The sequence below is a fragment of the Pseudophryne corroboree genome, chromosome 2 (assembly GCF_028390025.1).
Source record: "Pseudophryne corroboree isolate aPseCor3 chromosome 2, aPseCor3.hap2, whole genome shotgun sequence".
NCBI lineage: Eukaryota > Metazoa > Chordata > Amphibia > Anura > Myobatrachidae > Pseudophryne > Pseudophryne corroboree.
Window position 1 is genome coordinate 378440888 of NC_086445.1, and position 16032 is coordinate 378456919.

Below are 16032 nucleotides of genomic sequence, written 5' to 3' on the forward strand. Positions count from 1 at the left end.
CTATAAATTTTAAGTTGTGTTTGTTCCACTACAGGAAAACTTTATAAAATAGTTGTCTCTCAGTAAGGTAAAGCTATAAACAGTACCCATGCATTATTAAACTATATAAGTTTAAATCTAATATACACCATTGTTTTTTTATTTAAAATACATAATCCATACCTTCCACCATGATCCATTCCAGGAGGGACCAAATCTCTCTACTTGGACTTCCCTCTTAATTTATGATTGTAATCATCTATAGAAATACCTTTATTTTGTTAATTAAATAGTTCAACACAGGTTATGCCAATCAAATATTAAGAGGGAAGTCCAGGCAAAGAGCATTTTGTCCCTCCTATTATGGGTCATGTTAGGAGTTATGCACAATCTAACATACGCACCCCCTTCCCCTGGGCCCCCCTGTATCAAGTGCCTCTTACCAAGAGGGCCATGGTAAATACTGTAACGAGGGCCATCATGAGGGCCATGGTAAATAAAGAGGACCATGATACAGTATATAAAGAGGGCAATGATAAATAAAGAGAGCCATGATAAATAAAGAGGGTCATGGTAAATAAAGAGAGCCATGATAAATAAAGAGGGTCATGGTAAATAAAGAGGGTCATGATATATAAAAAAAGGGCCATGATATCTAAATAGGGCCTGATAACTAAAGAGGGCCATGATAAATAAAGAGGGTCATGATAAATAAAGAGGGTCATGATAAATAAAGAGGGCCATGATATATAAAGAGGGTCATGATATATAAAGAGGGCCATGATAACTATAGAGGGCCATGATAACTAAAGAGGGTCATTATATATAAAGAGGGTCATGATAAAGAGGGCCATGATATATAAAGAGGGCCATGATAACTAAAGAGAGGGTCATGATATATAAAGAGGGCCATGATAAATAAAGAGGGCCATGATATATAAAGAGGGCCATGATATATAAAGAGGGCCATGATATATAAAGAGGGCCATGATAACTATAGAAGGCCATGATATATAAAGAAGGCCATGATATATAAAGAGGGTCATGATAGATAAAGAGGGCCATGAAGATATATAAAGAGGGTCATGATAAATAAAGAGGGCCATGATATATAAAGAGCGTCATGATAAATAAAGTGGGTCATGATATAAAAAGAGGGCCATGATATATAAAGAGGGCAGTCATATATAAAAGTGATATATAAAGAGGGCCTTGAAAAGAATGAGAATGTCCTGAAGTGTAACTAGCCGATAACTTGTGTGTGAAAGCACCATAAACAGGGTTTCAATTAGAGCTAATTTGCCTAAGGGGTGCAAAGATGTACCTGCAATACATGCAGGGAAGTACTATTTATTTATTTATTTATTTATTTATTTATTTATTTTTCTTTCTTGCAGGGAAAATACTGACTGCTTCTGCATAGAGCACACAAATACAGTACTGGGCAGCTTTATTTTTACACTGCTATTTAGAAGTTCAGTCCCATGCAAAAACTCAGATGTTGTAACTAGTTGACATAACACATATTTTGGTACGGAAAATCATGGTAAATATTAAGGGAAAACATTAGTGTTTATTTATAACATAAAATAGACTGTTCTATTGACATAAATGAAGCACATTTTATATTATATATGTAAACTGAAATTTTTCAATCAGGATAAAACGTGAATATGTATGACAATACAGTGATAATACAGTTCACTTAAAAGGAGGCGAACATTGCTCAGAATTGTAAAATTGATTTTTCAAAGTAAAAAAAAAAAAAAATGTTTTTTACAATCTCGAGAATCATTCATTCAGCATGTATTACCAGATTACATTTCACAAGATGTGTTTGCAATGATCTGCACTTTATACAGTACATATAAAAATAACTGCAAAAATGGAAGGAGAAAGAAAGAAAGAAAGAAAGAAAGAAAGAAAGAAAGAAAGAAAGAAAGAAAGAAAGAAAGAAAGAAAGAAAGAAAGAAAGAAAGAAAGAAAGAACACCAGCACTGTATGAGAAAATCACCCGGTATATGCGAACATAAGGAGTGAGTTACTGGAGGAGTGAATCTAGATCAACTTGTCAGATCCAGGTTGTACTTTCCAAACTAGTTGGAGGGAGGGGCGCAGGACGTACATGTTTTGGAAATGTTACAATGCGCCATTTGTTGTATTAACTTGCTATTGTATATATATATGATTTATATGGCAATACGTATTTTAGGTTATATGGTCCTTTAATGCCCGTTTCAAGGGTTGCTGCTGTTCTGCTGCTCAGTGCTAAATATCACTCAAACAGGACCGTTTTCTGCGTTTATAAGTTAGTAATAGTGTGTATACAGGAGAGACCATGTAACTAAATAATACTTATCCTAACACAATGGGTCGATCACTGGGTGAGAATAGCCCTAGAGAAAGGGATGCAGCCGTATAACAACAAGAGGTTAGAAGCTGGGTGACAATGCTTTTTCTTTACAGGATACATCGGTCGAACACACCAGCTCTGAACAAGGGCTGAGTGGCTGAGTTGGCTGGATGTGTTCCCCCTGACTTCTTTCTTGTCTGGAAGACAGAGGCGTCTGCAAGTCTGAGCTGGAGGTGACTGATGTGCAGGCTGCATGGTAAGGCGGTCATGTCACTCATTCCGCGGCCATCCCAGCACAGGAGAACAAATCGCTGACAAAGGAGAGAGATTCCAATTCAGCGGCGTCGTTAGGGCAACCAGAAACTATTCCTGCCCTAATAAGTTCCACTTCATTCACCGCTGGCTGCCTCTCACTTTTATGAAGTCTCTCGCAGGATTCATCTGTTTGGTTATTTTTCATGGTGTTTATTTTTCACCATTCACCCAGTACTTGTATTAAATAAACAAAGGACAATCGTCCTGTAAATAACCCAGCACTTATGGATGGGAGAGGAGGCTGCGGAATAAGGGTGGGGGGCAGCTGGCTGTGGGGGGAAGGCAGGGGTCCAAATGGAATGGGACAGGGGCCAAAATTATGAGTGGTTCTGATGAAGTGAAAATTGACTGCACTAATATGGCATGAAAGCAAAGGTCAAAGCGACTGTATCTTAATAGAGTGTTTCGAATCGGGGTGCTCTCTGTTCTCAGTGCCGCTTGCCTTTCCTGAGCTCATTGCCATAGCAATGCTGGAGCTTCATATTGATGTGCCACAAAAGCAGCAGCTAGAAAAAAAAAAAAAAAAGAACTTTTTCTTTGAACCTCTCCCTGCCTGATTACACACTTGTGCTGCGGGTGTAAGTGTGAGTTGCATGCAGGGCTTGTGCACGGTGTGTAATTGTGCTGCCAGGCTGTGCAATCGCGCATGCGCAGCAGACCTTACGCTAACTGGACATACATGTTACTTTTTTTTTTCCAGGTTTTATTTTATGGTTTCTGAACAAAGAGTATAGACAAAGGGGAAGACGTGTCTGATATGACAAAAGTCTTTTGCATTAAAAGTCCATGACGTAAAAGGCCCCAGATAAATTATTATATTGGGGAGCAAAGTGATAGAAATATAAAGTACAAGGGTGGTTAGGAGATCATGCTTTGCTGTCTGAAACATATACCAGAGTGTGCATATGGGATTCAGGCCTGGCACACATTTCTGGCTGCGGAGATGAAGTCTTTGATGATGGCCAGCTTAGTGTCAATAAGTGGCTTTCTTTGGGACGTACTCAGATGGGAACGTCTTGCTTGCCAATTGCTATAGAAATCCTAACTCACCATGAAGATTGTCCAAGCGCCAAGCCTTCCGCTAAGGACTCAATGACTTTGAAGTGGTGCAGGACGCGCAGTGGTCAGCAGAGGCTCTGTGCGCTGGACACACAACACCAGGGGCCACAGGCAAAAGAGGGGAACTTGTTTTCTCTACTCTATACAAGCTCTGCCCATTGTCTCATATCTTTTATCCTTTATATTTCCCATGGATGATTCATGTCTGTGTGGCTTTGTGCTGCCCTCCCTTTCACAGGAAACTTCATTAGAGAGCTATAAGTTTCCCCATTGATTAGAGGCTTCATTTAGAAGTGCTCTCTCGCTTCTTGTGTTTGGCTGCAGACAGTCTTCTTGGAAACTCATCTCTCTGCACCCTTCTTCACCTTTAGAACATCTAGCACAAGTGACTGAGTGGCACACACTAACCTTTTGATGAAACTGCTATTGACGTTTTGAGAACTCACTTTAAACCAGCGTTAAGTACCGTAATAAATAACACTCGGTGGCTTATTAGCTAAGCAAATATTAAATAACACTGAGGTGGATTTGCAAATATTATGCTTAGATTCAGCCGCACTTTTCGTGTTGCCAATTAATTCCCTAAAGTATGTTTGTTTTATCCGTGTCTAGTAATAGTTAACGAGAGTATATTTAATTAAACTCACATTAGAATCATATAAACAAGCCTGTCACCACAACTCGTGGACGGGGATCGCCACAGACGTCAGGTCCCACTCCACTAGTCGTCCCAGACTCTGCCCATTTGATCAGACAATATTGCACCAGATGTGTTGTTTTTCTCTTTGAGATTGAGAATTCATCTTCCATACTGAGGAGAATTGACCCACTACATGATAAAAGGGATTGCGGACCTATTTCAATTAATTGGAGTAAGGACACTTTTTTTCAAACAATTTAATGATATGCGCCATTGTGAGAAAGAATATCTATATGCATTGTAATTTTTGTGGTGAATTTGTGAGGCACTACTTTTTCTCATAGGCTGCTATTCAGAGCTAGCGCATCCGTCATCAAAACCTTTTCTTGTATAGTAATAGTTAACGCCATCTTCACTTTCTGGCTCTCCAAACATTTGAAATGCAATCGCTTTGTATTTTATATAAAGCATTGGTAGTGCTTTCATAGCATATTTGGCAAAAAGTAAAATGATTTAAAAGGAAATTAATCTATAGTTGATTTCTGATGGTAAGCATCACATGTAATATATTAAATATACATGATGAATCACCATGATAATTGTAAAGCACGAGGACCTAATTATTGTACAATCTTTCAGACGTACACGTTTACGGCAAGCAAAAATGAGGTGATTATTGTTAATTGCATTTCAATTAAAATGAATTGATTATGAACTTCAAATTTTTTTCAAATAATAAAACGTCCACAATAATAAAAAAAAATCACGTTTTTGTTTAATTGAATTTGTTTATTTCAACGGTATTAAAAAATGGAAAGCAAACACAGCAAATGACTTTTTAAGACGTCAGAATAGTTTTAATTTAAAATGTGTCTCTTCCACTGTAGATGTAGATTTTCTTACTGAACATCATACACAGACAAGTGACAGAAGCACTGCACTAGTACAGAACTATATAAAGCACTCAGTATCCGTATCAAACTGCACAGGACACATGCAGGAAGAGTATCTGTCACATCACACTGATTCAAGTAAAATGCAAAATATATATATTTCATAGATTCTCTTCTCACCTTCATTGCTTGACGTAAAAAAAGACACAAGTTCAAACACCAATATTTCACTATAAAGTAATAGTATAAGTCTTTGGTGTATGAGCGCACTTCCAGAAAAAAACCAAAGGAATCCAGATTTAAAATAAATTAATTCAACTTTTACAAAATCACAGTATTCACATACACTTTATAAACAACGACAAAACTAGCACAATCGATCACAGCATATACAACAGGCATCTAAACACCCAAGGGAAGGGCAGTCTACTATTTAGAACTCTGGGTCTCTGAGGGTAAATTAGTAGTCTTTAGTAGGATTGTATAATCTGGACACTGGGATAATACGAGAGCCTTGAGATGTATGGGGCTGAAAGCAAAGGTTATAGTCAATTGTAGCATCAGTGCTTTGGGAATAACAATAATGCAAAAACAAAGAACATCAAATCCCAAGATGATGCTAAACATTAATATTTCATTTTGTTTTGTTTGTTTGTTTTTTTACCTGAGGAATTTCTGTTTTTTTCTTTCTCATTATTTCGTTTCTATTAAATTCTAAGTGCAAATAAGACAGACATCTAAATGTATTAATTTGTCGCGTTTACCATTGATATGGAATTATCGCAATAAAGTGGCCGGAAACTATATCACAACTGCAGTTACTAGATAGAATCACGCTTACTTGCTACATTTTAAGAAGTCTTGGCACATTGTGATTTAAATATTATTTTCATCATTGTGAAATATGTTCACCGCTACGGTAAAAAGAGATAAGAACCCAAAACTCAATCATATTCTGCTACTTGCATTTTGAGTGATACATATGGTATTCGTCTTATATATATATATATATATATATATATATATATATATATATATAACACCCACCCACACACATATACATGAACACGGGATTTCACCATAATGTGCACACGTTTGGAATATTACACATTCTGTGCATGACTTAATGTATCGTTAAATATAATTTTCCAAAGTAATTTTCCCACTCACTTTCATTACAATTTGTAATTATAGTTGAAACGAGGTTAATACACTGTTAAGATTCTTTATGAAATTATGAAAATAAACTATTCCTTTAAGTGAAACCAGTTTGTGATTTGATTCCTATTAACTTCTGGAAAGCATTCTATAACACATTGGATATGAAAGTTTTAAATCTGATGTTGATTATTACATTTAATGCACATCAGATCAGATTCAGTAATACATCCTGTCAAAACAAAAATATGTCAGTGGGACGGTATCTTTTTACAATAATAAATAACTTAGCAATATGGAAAAAAATATCTCTTTCAAGTCCTTATATAAAACAAGGTCGTCGTTTGTGAAAAGTGGAGATCATTGTTTTGTATACTATGATTGTGTTACTGGATGGTTACCAAATGTAGAGCTCAGGCAGCAATCTGAAATAGAGGGAGGGGAGGAGGCAGTGAAATCACGAATCCAAGAAGACAGCAATTCTGCTATTGGTATAAATGGTAAACTGTGGGCACGCTTTAGTCTATAGCATGTTTCCTGTTCAGCAGGTGGTGCTCTGCAGCCAAGGCGCCATTACAAAACTGAGCCTGATCAAACTGAAGCCTCCAGAGTGATCTGACGTGTGACAACTGTCACTCTGTATAGCATCCAGCCAGCTAATAAAAATGCATTGCATTGGCAGTGAATGTAGAGCTGTTTATCCTTATTGGTATCGCTGGGCATCTAACCAAGAAAACAACCAGTTTGTTGAAGATGCCATTTTGTGGCTAAATTCTTGAAGTACAGTATAGTAACATTTTCAAGTGTGGGAGGAACTTATGGACTTCTACAAAATAAATATTGGGGATCCCCGAAAAGTAACATCTGTGTTATCTGGTCCATCAGTCAAGGTTGGGGTAGGCAACAGTTAGGTAAAGTCCATGTTTGGAGCAGTGTCTATCTTATAGTTCTCTCAGAGTTCCTATAAGTGTCTTCATTTTCGGAATCTGTGGAATCAGCATGGCTGGAAGGCGTGTGTAGGTTATTAGGGACCCCACTGGCCTGGCACACATACCACTCATTGAGGTTGGTAACCTGAGGGGATAGATTGGCAGAGCGTCCCCTGACTTGGTCCTGAGTTGGGGACATTGAGTCATCTATTGAAGCGGTTACTGCAGAGTAACCCAGAGCTGATGGGGAGCCTGGAGGAGATTTGCAGTGGATCTTCATGTGCTTCCTCAGGGAGCTGGGGTGGGTGTAGGACTTGTCACAGCCTCTGACTTTACAGTAGTAAGGCTTGTCACTGGTGTGCACATGAGAGTGCTTCTTTCTGTCACTGCTATTGGCAAACTTCCTGTCGCAACCATCAAACTCGCATTTAAATGGTTTCTCTCCTACAGAAAGTGAAACAATATGAGTGATCAGTTCTGGTAAACAAATAACCCTGACATTATACACTTCTGGCATCTAGAGACAATATACTGCCAACATCTGCGTGCCTATGTGTGTGCCAATATCTATATGCTGCCTGTGTGCAAGCAGTCAGTCAGCTCTCCACATATATTCTGTCTGTAAAAGACAAGAGAATAGTAATGTAATATATGACACATGCATCTCAGACTCTAAACGCATTATATTGTCATTGTAAGCGACACTAATAAAAGGGAAAGCAGTCTCCTAGTGCCCTATCTGCTAACCCGAGGCGATTCCACGACACAAAAATCTATAGCAAATCTATTTTAATAGCTTTCCGCTTTGCTTAGCAGTAGTAGTGCTTGTGAAGACCAGCCCCGGGGCGTGTTTATCTGGGGTGACGCTAAATTCTGTCGTGTCCTGTCATTTAATAGCTATTGTCTGCAACTCCATCTGTATTAAATATGATCTCACTTCAAATGACAGGCCTAGCAGAATAAAATAAGACTGCACGTGAACTTTAAGACCATTCCATATACTGTAGGCATTTATACCCATACATTATCACACCTGTCCATCTACGGGATGGAGTTATGATCCAGACGGTCGGGATCCATCCACTATTGTTTACAGGAACGGAAGCATTACTTATAGGATTCTATGTTTTAAACAGGCATGGAAATCAGATGAGATACATAAATTGTCTGCTGGAAGTGTTTTGTATAAGGAAATCCGAAGATCAGTTGGATGTCACCTCTGTGTGTACAGATAAGATGGGACAGGGTAATCTGTCAAATCGGATACAGCAGGCCAAGCCGCTAACAATGTAATACAGATGGAATGGATTATTTTATTAGATCTGTGCTCTACAAGCTTTAACTATATCATATATATGAAGAGTGTTTGACAGATGACTGGCGCCAAAGGCAGAAAATCCTGCACAGATATTTAACCTAGGTGTTATATTATGGGTCTTTGTACCGGGGGAAAAAAAGATATATACAGTCGCCTGGTGTAGATTGCGTTACACCAAATAAAGGGTGTAAATGGTTAGCGTTAAGATCTGTCTGCCCTATACACATCATAGTCCATCACGTTTCCCATGATTATTATTACTATTATAGTCACCCCCCACTAATATAGCCACGATCTCACTTCTAATACATCCTTGTTACAATAGTCCCTTCTATCTAGCACTACTTCCTCCAATAACATGGCACTATTCTCACCTCCATCCATTGCACCTCCTACCCCTGCTGTGCCATCTAACACACACTGCATATTCCATCACAACAATCCCAACTCACTGGTGACCGCTATTCCTACCACATAATCGGTCCTATCATTAAAGTATACATTGATAGCACACCTTCATCCCAACTTATAGGGCACCCAACACTGTGTGCTGTAACGAAGGACTGATTGTCTCACAAATACAGCATATATTGTGCGTGTCTCAGCACAGTTCCAATTTGCTCCTTATACACCTGATAATGCTTCTGCTAAATGTTATTAGTTTACCAGCACACCTTGTCCCTGTCCACGACCAGCACTACTAACACAACCTTGAGGAAGGAAAGCATAAAAAAAACTACCAATGGTTATTATGCCTTAGGAATATTACTAATATTACTAGGCTATTTCTTAAAACCTCCCTGTACTCTATCCATAGATCTTACATAACCCAACGGCAGTCATATTATAACTCCTATACATACAATAACTAGATATCATTACAGCCTTAGCTCTGTCCTATCCTGCTGCCTGTAACGCCTCATCCTATCTAACAGCAACAGAGCATCATGTCTACCATTAACATGTCATCACCTTTGCCACTAATATATCATCCGTGATCCCACTCACGCGTGTACAGCTCTGACACTATTCTCAGCTTTACCTCGTATAAACGGAGAATGATGCCTAAAGAGAATACCTCAATTATCTAACAAACAGGGAATGCATCACTGCCAGTTTAGCTCATTCTCAGGGCAGCCCAGCCACAGATTACACAATAACTTCCACTACTGACACATTATCAGAGATTACCCTACAATACCCTCTAATACTACTACTAACCAATAATAATCACCTATAATATTCTCAGATCTAAACCGCCACGTTAAACACATTTACCCAAATTCACCACATATACAACATTATAGATTTCCTTCATAATAAGGACAACCAACTAATCATACACTGATCAATCATGATGACATATAACAATGAGTCCCCTAAATACTACTCTCTACTGTAGGTCTGCTACTGGTGTATAATGGACACGTGATACGTGTCCCTATGTGCTCAACAAATTGCCATATTAATAATACTAATGCACCTGACATTTATTCATGTGAAATTTCCTTTTGAGTTACTAACATCCAGTTGTTTCCAATATATGTTAAAACTACACACTAGCAGACTATACATCCCATCTATATTACAAAAAAAACTGTCTCTATTACCTTGCATCACTGATTCACTGGGCTCTTATTAAAATCCCAGCTATATCTACTACAAGACACCAATTCTGACACACTTGTACCATCTCCACTACTGTTATCTAATACATCAACAGCAGCATCAGTTTCTGCAATGCCTCTCAGAAGAAGTCTCCCTGCTCTATCACACACACACACACACACACACACACACACACACACACACACACACACACACACACACACACAGAACCTACTCTATAATCTATCGTTAGTTGGTAAATAATTATGACATTTGGCTGCATGCCTGTACAATCTCATTTATATGTTTATTTTATGAACCATGTGTTACTTCATTAGGTTACACACTTCTATGCCCTGTCATTAGTCTTTATACATATACATTTCGGAATACTCTGTGGCTGTGGACGAGACATGTAGAGAGGATAGTATAATTCAATTCACATCTATAAATATTAGATGGAATAACCTGTAAGGGATTGTCTACAGTGTGTGTGTGTGTGTGTGTGTGTGTGTGTGTGTGTGTGTGTGTGTGTGTGTGTGTGTGTGTGTGTGTGTGTGTGTGTGTGTGTGTGTGTGTGTGCATATATATATACACACACATATATATATATACACACACACACACACACACAGAAAGATAGATAGATAGGTAGATAGATAGATAGATAGATAGATAGATAGATAGATAGATAGATAGATAGATAGATAGATAGATAGATAGATAGATTGATTCATTTCTTACAAATAAAATAACACTGTTTCCATTCCTGATAAAATGTATTCTGCCCTATCCCTACAATCCCAATATAATGCACTCGGTACTAGACTAACCCTGTTTTACCTGCTGTAAACATATCACTGTAATACAAATTGTTCTTGCACACAATAACACAACTTGTAATATAAAGAAACTAACATTATTGTCCTAGTAAGGATCACACATAGAAATTGGTGGGGCCATGACCATTCGGGCCTATATATGGGTCTACATTTGCAGAATATTGTTTCCTCCCAGCTAGCTCCATTGCCTCTGAAGCTATTACTCTATTAATACAGTAAAAACACACTTTGATATCTATTAGAAATACCCAATCTACGTTATCACATCAGCCATGCCTCTCCCCAAACCCATATACTGTGCAAACGTTTCCATCTCTGTCAGCAGAACATCATCTACTGTATAATGAAGACATGACCGGAACTGTCACTCACATATGTCCATCAGCTTCCCAAATATTCCCAGATTTATTATCTCAAATATCGCCTGGCTCAGACACCCAGTCATCTTCAGTTCTATCACTCACACTCACAGCATTTACTCTATACCTAGGCTAAGCCATTCCCATTTCTAAACAGAACATTGCAGGTATTCACATATGTCCAGCTCTGTCACAGAAGCAGCTACATTCTTATATCCAGAAAATCTCCTTCCCTATATCACCGATATCTGCAGAGTTACTAACGGACAAATCTCCATATCTGTCACCCAAAACATGTCTACCACGTCATGTACTCCCAGTCACCTACATATCCACTCCTCTCACCCAGGCAGTCCAACTTCCATCACTTAGAACTGTCATCACACCCACATGAAATTCAGGACATACTTGGCATGAGAGGTGACCACAACTATATTTCCTCCTGATAATATACTTTATAAATAAATAACGAATTCCCCAGACTCATCACTTATACATTGTCAGCTCAGCTGCCAAACCTCACCATTTACTTTCATACCTACATAATCATCTCTGTACTAAGGGGCAGTTTTATCAAAGCTTGGAGAGTGATAAAATGGAGAGAGAGAAAAATACTAACCAATCGGCTTATAGAATTTTTCAAACACAGCCTGTGACATGACATTTAGGAGCTGATTGGCTGATACTTTATCTCTCTCCGCATTCTCTCTCTCTTTCTCTCTCTCTCTCTCTCTCTCTCTCTCTCTCTCTCTCTCTGCAAGGTTTAGGACATAGACCCCATATCTCCCTAAGCTTTGATAAATCTGCCCCTAAATGTACCCTCATTTACATGCCATGTGTGCCACCAATTTAGCAGAGATGAGGAGATACGATTGACACAACTTTGTACATATGACTCAGAAAAACGCAATTTGGTAATGCCAAAACCTGAGTCAGGGCAATGGCCATCAAGCTGAAACTACATTTATTGTAAAATAAGCTTCATTTAGTGATGCCAAGCCTTCTTGTGCCTCCCAATTCAGTATTCAGAGAGAACGCTATTTTGTGACAGCGATCATTACTAATTGGAGAGGGAAAGGTAAGCATGTGCTGATGCTGTGTGTGTTCTCTCCTACGTCTGTCAGGAAGACATGTTTGCTGTGTCGTCACCATGGGATGGCTCTTCTGTATCATTCACATCTACAATGTATCAATGAGAACTAAGGCCTGAAAAGGAGTACGCATGAATCATGTATAGGAGAGTGGTGATTTATGCAATACAAATAATGGACATTATAACAGATGTCTTTTGTTAGTATTATGTAGCGGTCGTCGTTGTAGTAGTAGAAGTCGTAGTCTATTAATCAGTCGTATGCAGAACATAAACATTCATTAGCTGTACATATTACACTGATGACCTGTAAAATCAATTAGCAGCGCATCACATTTTATGAAGACATTATTGCAATGGGCAAGACTGTAGTATCTGTATCTGCACATAATGTACGCTGTAAGGACTATGGGGTCTATTTACTAAACCTTGTAGAGAGATAAAGTGGACAGAGATAAAGTACCAGCCAATCAGCTCCGAACTGCCACATTACAGGCTGGGTTCGTAAAATGTCAGGAGACAGTTGGTTGTTACTCTATCTCCGTCCACTTTATCTCTCTCCAAGGCTTAGTAAATAGTCCCCTAAATTACCCAGTTACAAAATCTTTAGTTCAGCTATCTGCAAGGAGCAATTTGATACTGGCCAAATGGATAGTGTGCATTAATTAATATGTAAGTGATCAACTATGCGGTTCAGTAGCAACAACTGTACAAAGTGCTCACTAATATGTTCACATACTTTGATTGCCAACGTCATATTTGTCATCACCAGCAAATGTATACGTAGAACATACGGGACAAATGCATAGTGTGGAGAGAGGGTTAAATGCATGAACTCTTATTAGCGTCCTATGGAATATGTTACACTGTGGCTGCTGCAGCTGGAAATTAATCTATGAGCATGGCACATACTATTAATATGTGGGTGTTGCTAGTGCTGTAGGCATTGATATGGAGACTGAGGACACTAAAGATCAGTAGTGAGTATAGCAGTAAGGCAGGCTGGTCCTTTTGTCTCCCTCCGGAGCGTCCACACGAGGTCTCATCCTTGTTACTGGAGTATTGGCAGCGTTCCTGGAACTTGGAGAACAATAATAACAACAACAACACAAATAAAGAGTGTAGATGTTGCTGTGCCGTATGGAGGTGTGTAGCCCTGGGAGAGTGAGTGTGTGCTGCTGACACTAGTGTGTGATCAGTCACATGGCTGCTGCTGCTGCTGCTGCGATACCCACCTGTATGAGTTCTTTTGTGGATCTTCAAGTTCTCTGAGCGGGCAAAGACCTTGCCGCAGCCGGGGAAGGGGCAGGGGAAGGGCTTCTCCCCCGTGTGCACTCGGATGTGGTTGACCAGCTTGTACTTGGCTTTGAATGGCTTTCCCTCCCGGGGACATTCCTCCCAGAAGCAGACGTGGCTGCTCTGCTCGGGGCCCCCGACGTGCTCCACCGTGACGTGGTTCACCAGCTCGTGCATGGTGCTGAAAGTTTTCGAGCAGGTCTTTTTGGAGGTCTGGTCTTGATCGATCCACTTGCAGATGAGCTCCTGTTTGATGGGCTGCCTCATGTACCGCAAGAACGCCCCTGCAGCGGCTGGGTGGGCGGCAGCAGCTGCCAGGTTGACATTTAAGTTCATAGAGTTGTAGCTGTGGATGGAGGAGGCTGCATAGTGCTCGGGTCTGAAGGGCTCCGCTCTCCCGTACAGCTCCCCGGCCAAGCCAAGCCGCATCTGTCCATTGAGAGGGTGGTGCACTCCCGGGGCTGTCTGATCGTGGATGCCCGGGAAGAGAGGGTGGCTGCCCCCCTCCGAGTGCCCGTAGGTGCCAGTGGAGGAGATGAACATGCTGTGTGGGTGGTGGTGGTGATGGTGATGGGGGGAGCCGGTAGCCGGGTGCTGCTCCCCCAGCATGGCAGAGGCGGACAGCTCCCTCCTGAGGATGAACTCCCTGCTGGCAGTGTAGCCGGGGTGGGGGTAGCTGACCGTGGCCGGAGAAGCGAAGGCAGCCGCGGTCTGAGCCTCGGGGTGCGCTGACATGTGCTGCGAGGGGCTGAGTTTCAGGGCACTGGCTTGGGCCATGTGCTCAGGTCCGAATGGAGTCAGGGCGACTCCAGGGTCACTCCCCAACTCCCCTGGGTGGATGTGGGCAGGGAGGGAGTGAGCTTGGTGACTCCCCAGCCCCGGGAAGCCTGTCAGAGTCTGGTGAGGGTGGGCTTGAGCCGCTGCCAAATCCGCTAACCTCAGAGTCTGACTCCTCTTGCTCATAGGGGGCTCCATTCCTACACCATCAGCTCCATCCACTCTGCCTGTTGTTATGTTCCCCCCGCTACCATCCTGCACCAACATGGGCAGAGGAAGCGGCTCTTTAACTTCTTTTGTCTGGCTCCCAACTCTGCCTGCTCCTTTTCCCACTCTGTCCTCCAGCGATTGGCAGAGAGCGCAGCAGCATTGGAGGCGCACAGTGGGGGCATAGAGTTTAGCAATGGCACAGTCGGGATTGGACAGGTTGGCGAGATTGGCAGGAGGCCCAGGCATCTGATTGGCTTGCTGTCAGGCTGCCGCTCAGCGGGGATCCGCCCCCATGCTCTCAGCATTCCTCTTCTCAAACTTCTACTTGGGGAAAGTTTTCTCTGTGACCCTGAAGAAGCTGAGAGGCGGTGGAGGCCACCGGGCAGCGGGAGCTGGGCCAAGGGCACACGGGGACTGGGCTGCCATGATCGTTGATCATGCTGCCTGAGCCAGGGTCACCCGGTCCGTGTAATCGGGGCTGATGCTGCAGTGGGACGCTTCCTGCAATGTGCACACTCAGGTTACTGCAACTAGAAAGTTTCTTTTCCAGAGCGAGCAGAGCAGGCATACGCCGAGCCCGCAGCCCCTGACTGTCTTCTGCATGCACAGCGGGGCAGGGAGAGGGAGTGTTGTAGGCAGCAATAAAGTACACACTAACTATTTCTACCAACAAGATAAGAGGAGACCTTGCACACAGTGACCAACATTACACCCAGTACAATTAGGGTGTATGGAAAAGCTTCTTCCTGTAATATACATCATATTTATACTTACCCGTTACACGAATTTTTTTTTATTTAATTTCACCTCCTGTTTTGTTTTGCACCAATAAAAAAAATAATACATGTACATAATGCAAAATGTGGGACACTAAATGGGTAATTTCAGGTGATATTTACATTGTCACTAGTAGACCTAGGACGTCATAGAATAAGTACATGTCTGACGTGTAAAATGCCTACCAAGTGACATTGCTTGGACGCCTAAACACACAAGAACTGCCCACTGTCGCACAGATTGCTCCTTCCACGATATCCACATATTTATAAAGCGATTCAGCTACAAAATACGTTGCAATATAACAGCAATTTCCATTAGTAGCAACAGACATATTGCAATGAAAGACCCTGGTCCTAAATATCAGCAAAATGAAATACTAATTTGTATTTGAGAACTTGGAAAAGCCGATGTGCTATAAATTATATT

The 16032-nt window shown here is 40.9% G+C and overlaps 1 protein-coding gene across 1 annotated transcript; it reads right to left on the reverse strand.

Annotated features, from left to right (window-relative positions):
* Positions 1 to 5114: 5114 nt before the first annotated feature.
* ZIC5 (Zic family member 5) lies at positions 5115 to 15308 on the reverse strand. The gene is made up of 2 exons (XM_063953230.1): positions 13779 to 15308; positions 5115 to 7770 (listed from the first exon to the last, which is right to left on the reverse strand). The coding sequence occupies exons 1-2, from the start codon at positions 15070 to 15072 to the stop codon at positions 7334 to 7336; spliced, it is 1731 nt and encodes a 576-aa protein (XP_063809300.1). The 5' UTR covers positions 15073 to 15308; the 3' UTR covers positions 5115 to 7333.
* Positions 15309 to 16032: the final 724 nt, after the last annotated feature.

Coding starts and splice junctions, on each gene's coding strand:
- ZIC5 (XM_063953230.1), bottom strand. CDS start 15,072: ATGCCTGGGCCTCCTGCCAATCTCGCCAACCTGTCCAATCCCGACTGT. Junction 7,771..13,778: donor CCACAAAAGAACTCATACAG/GTGGGTATCGCA, acceptor CACTTTCTGTAG/GAGAGAAACCATTTAAATGC.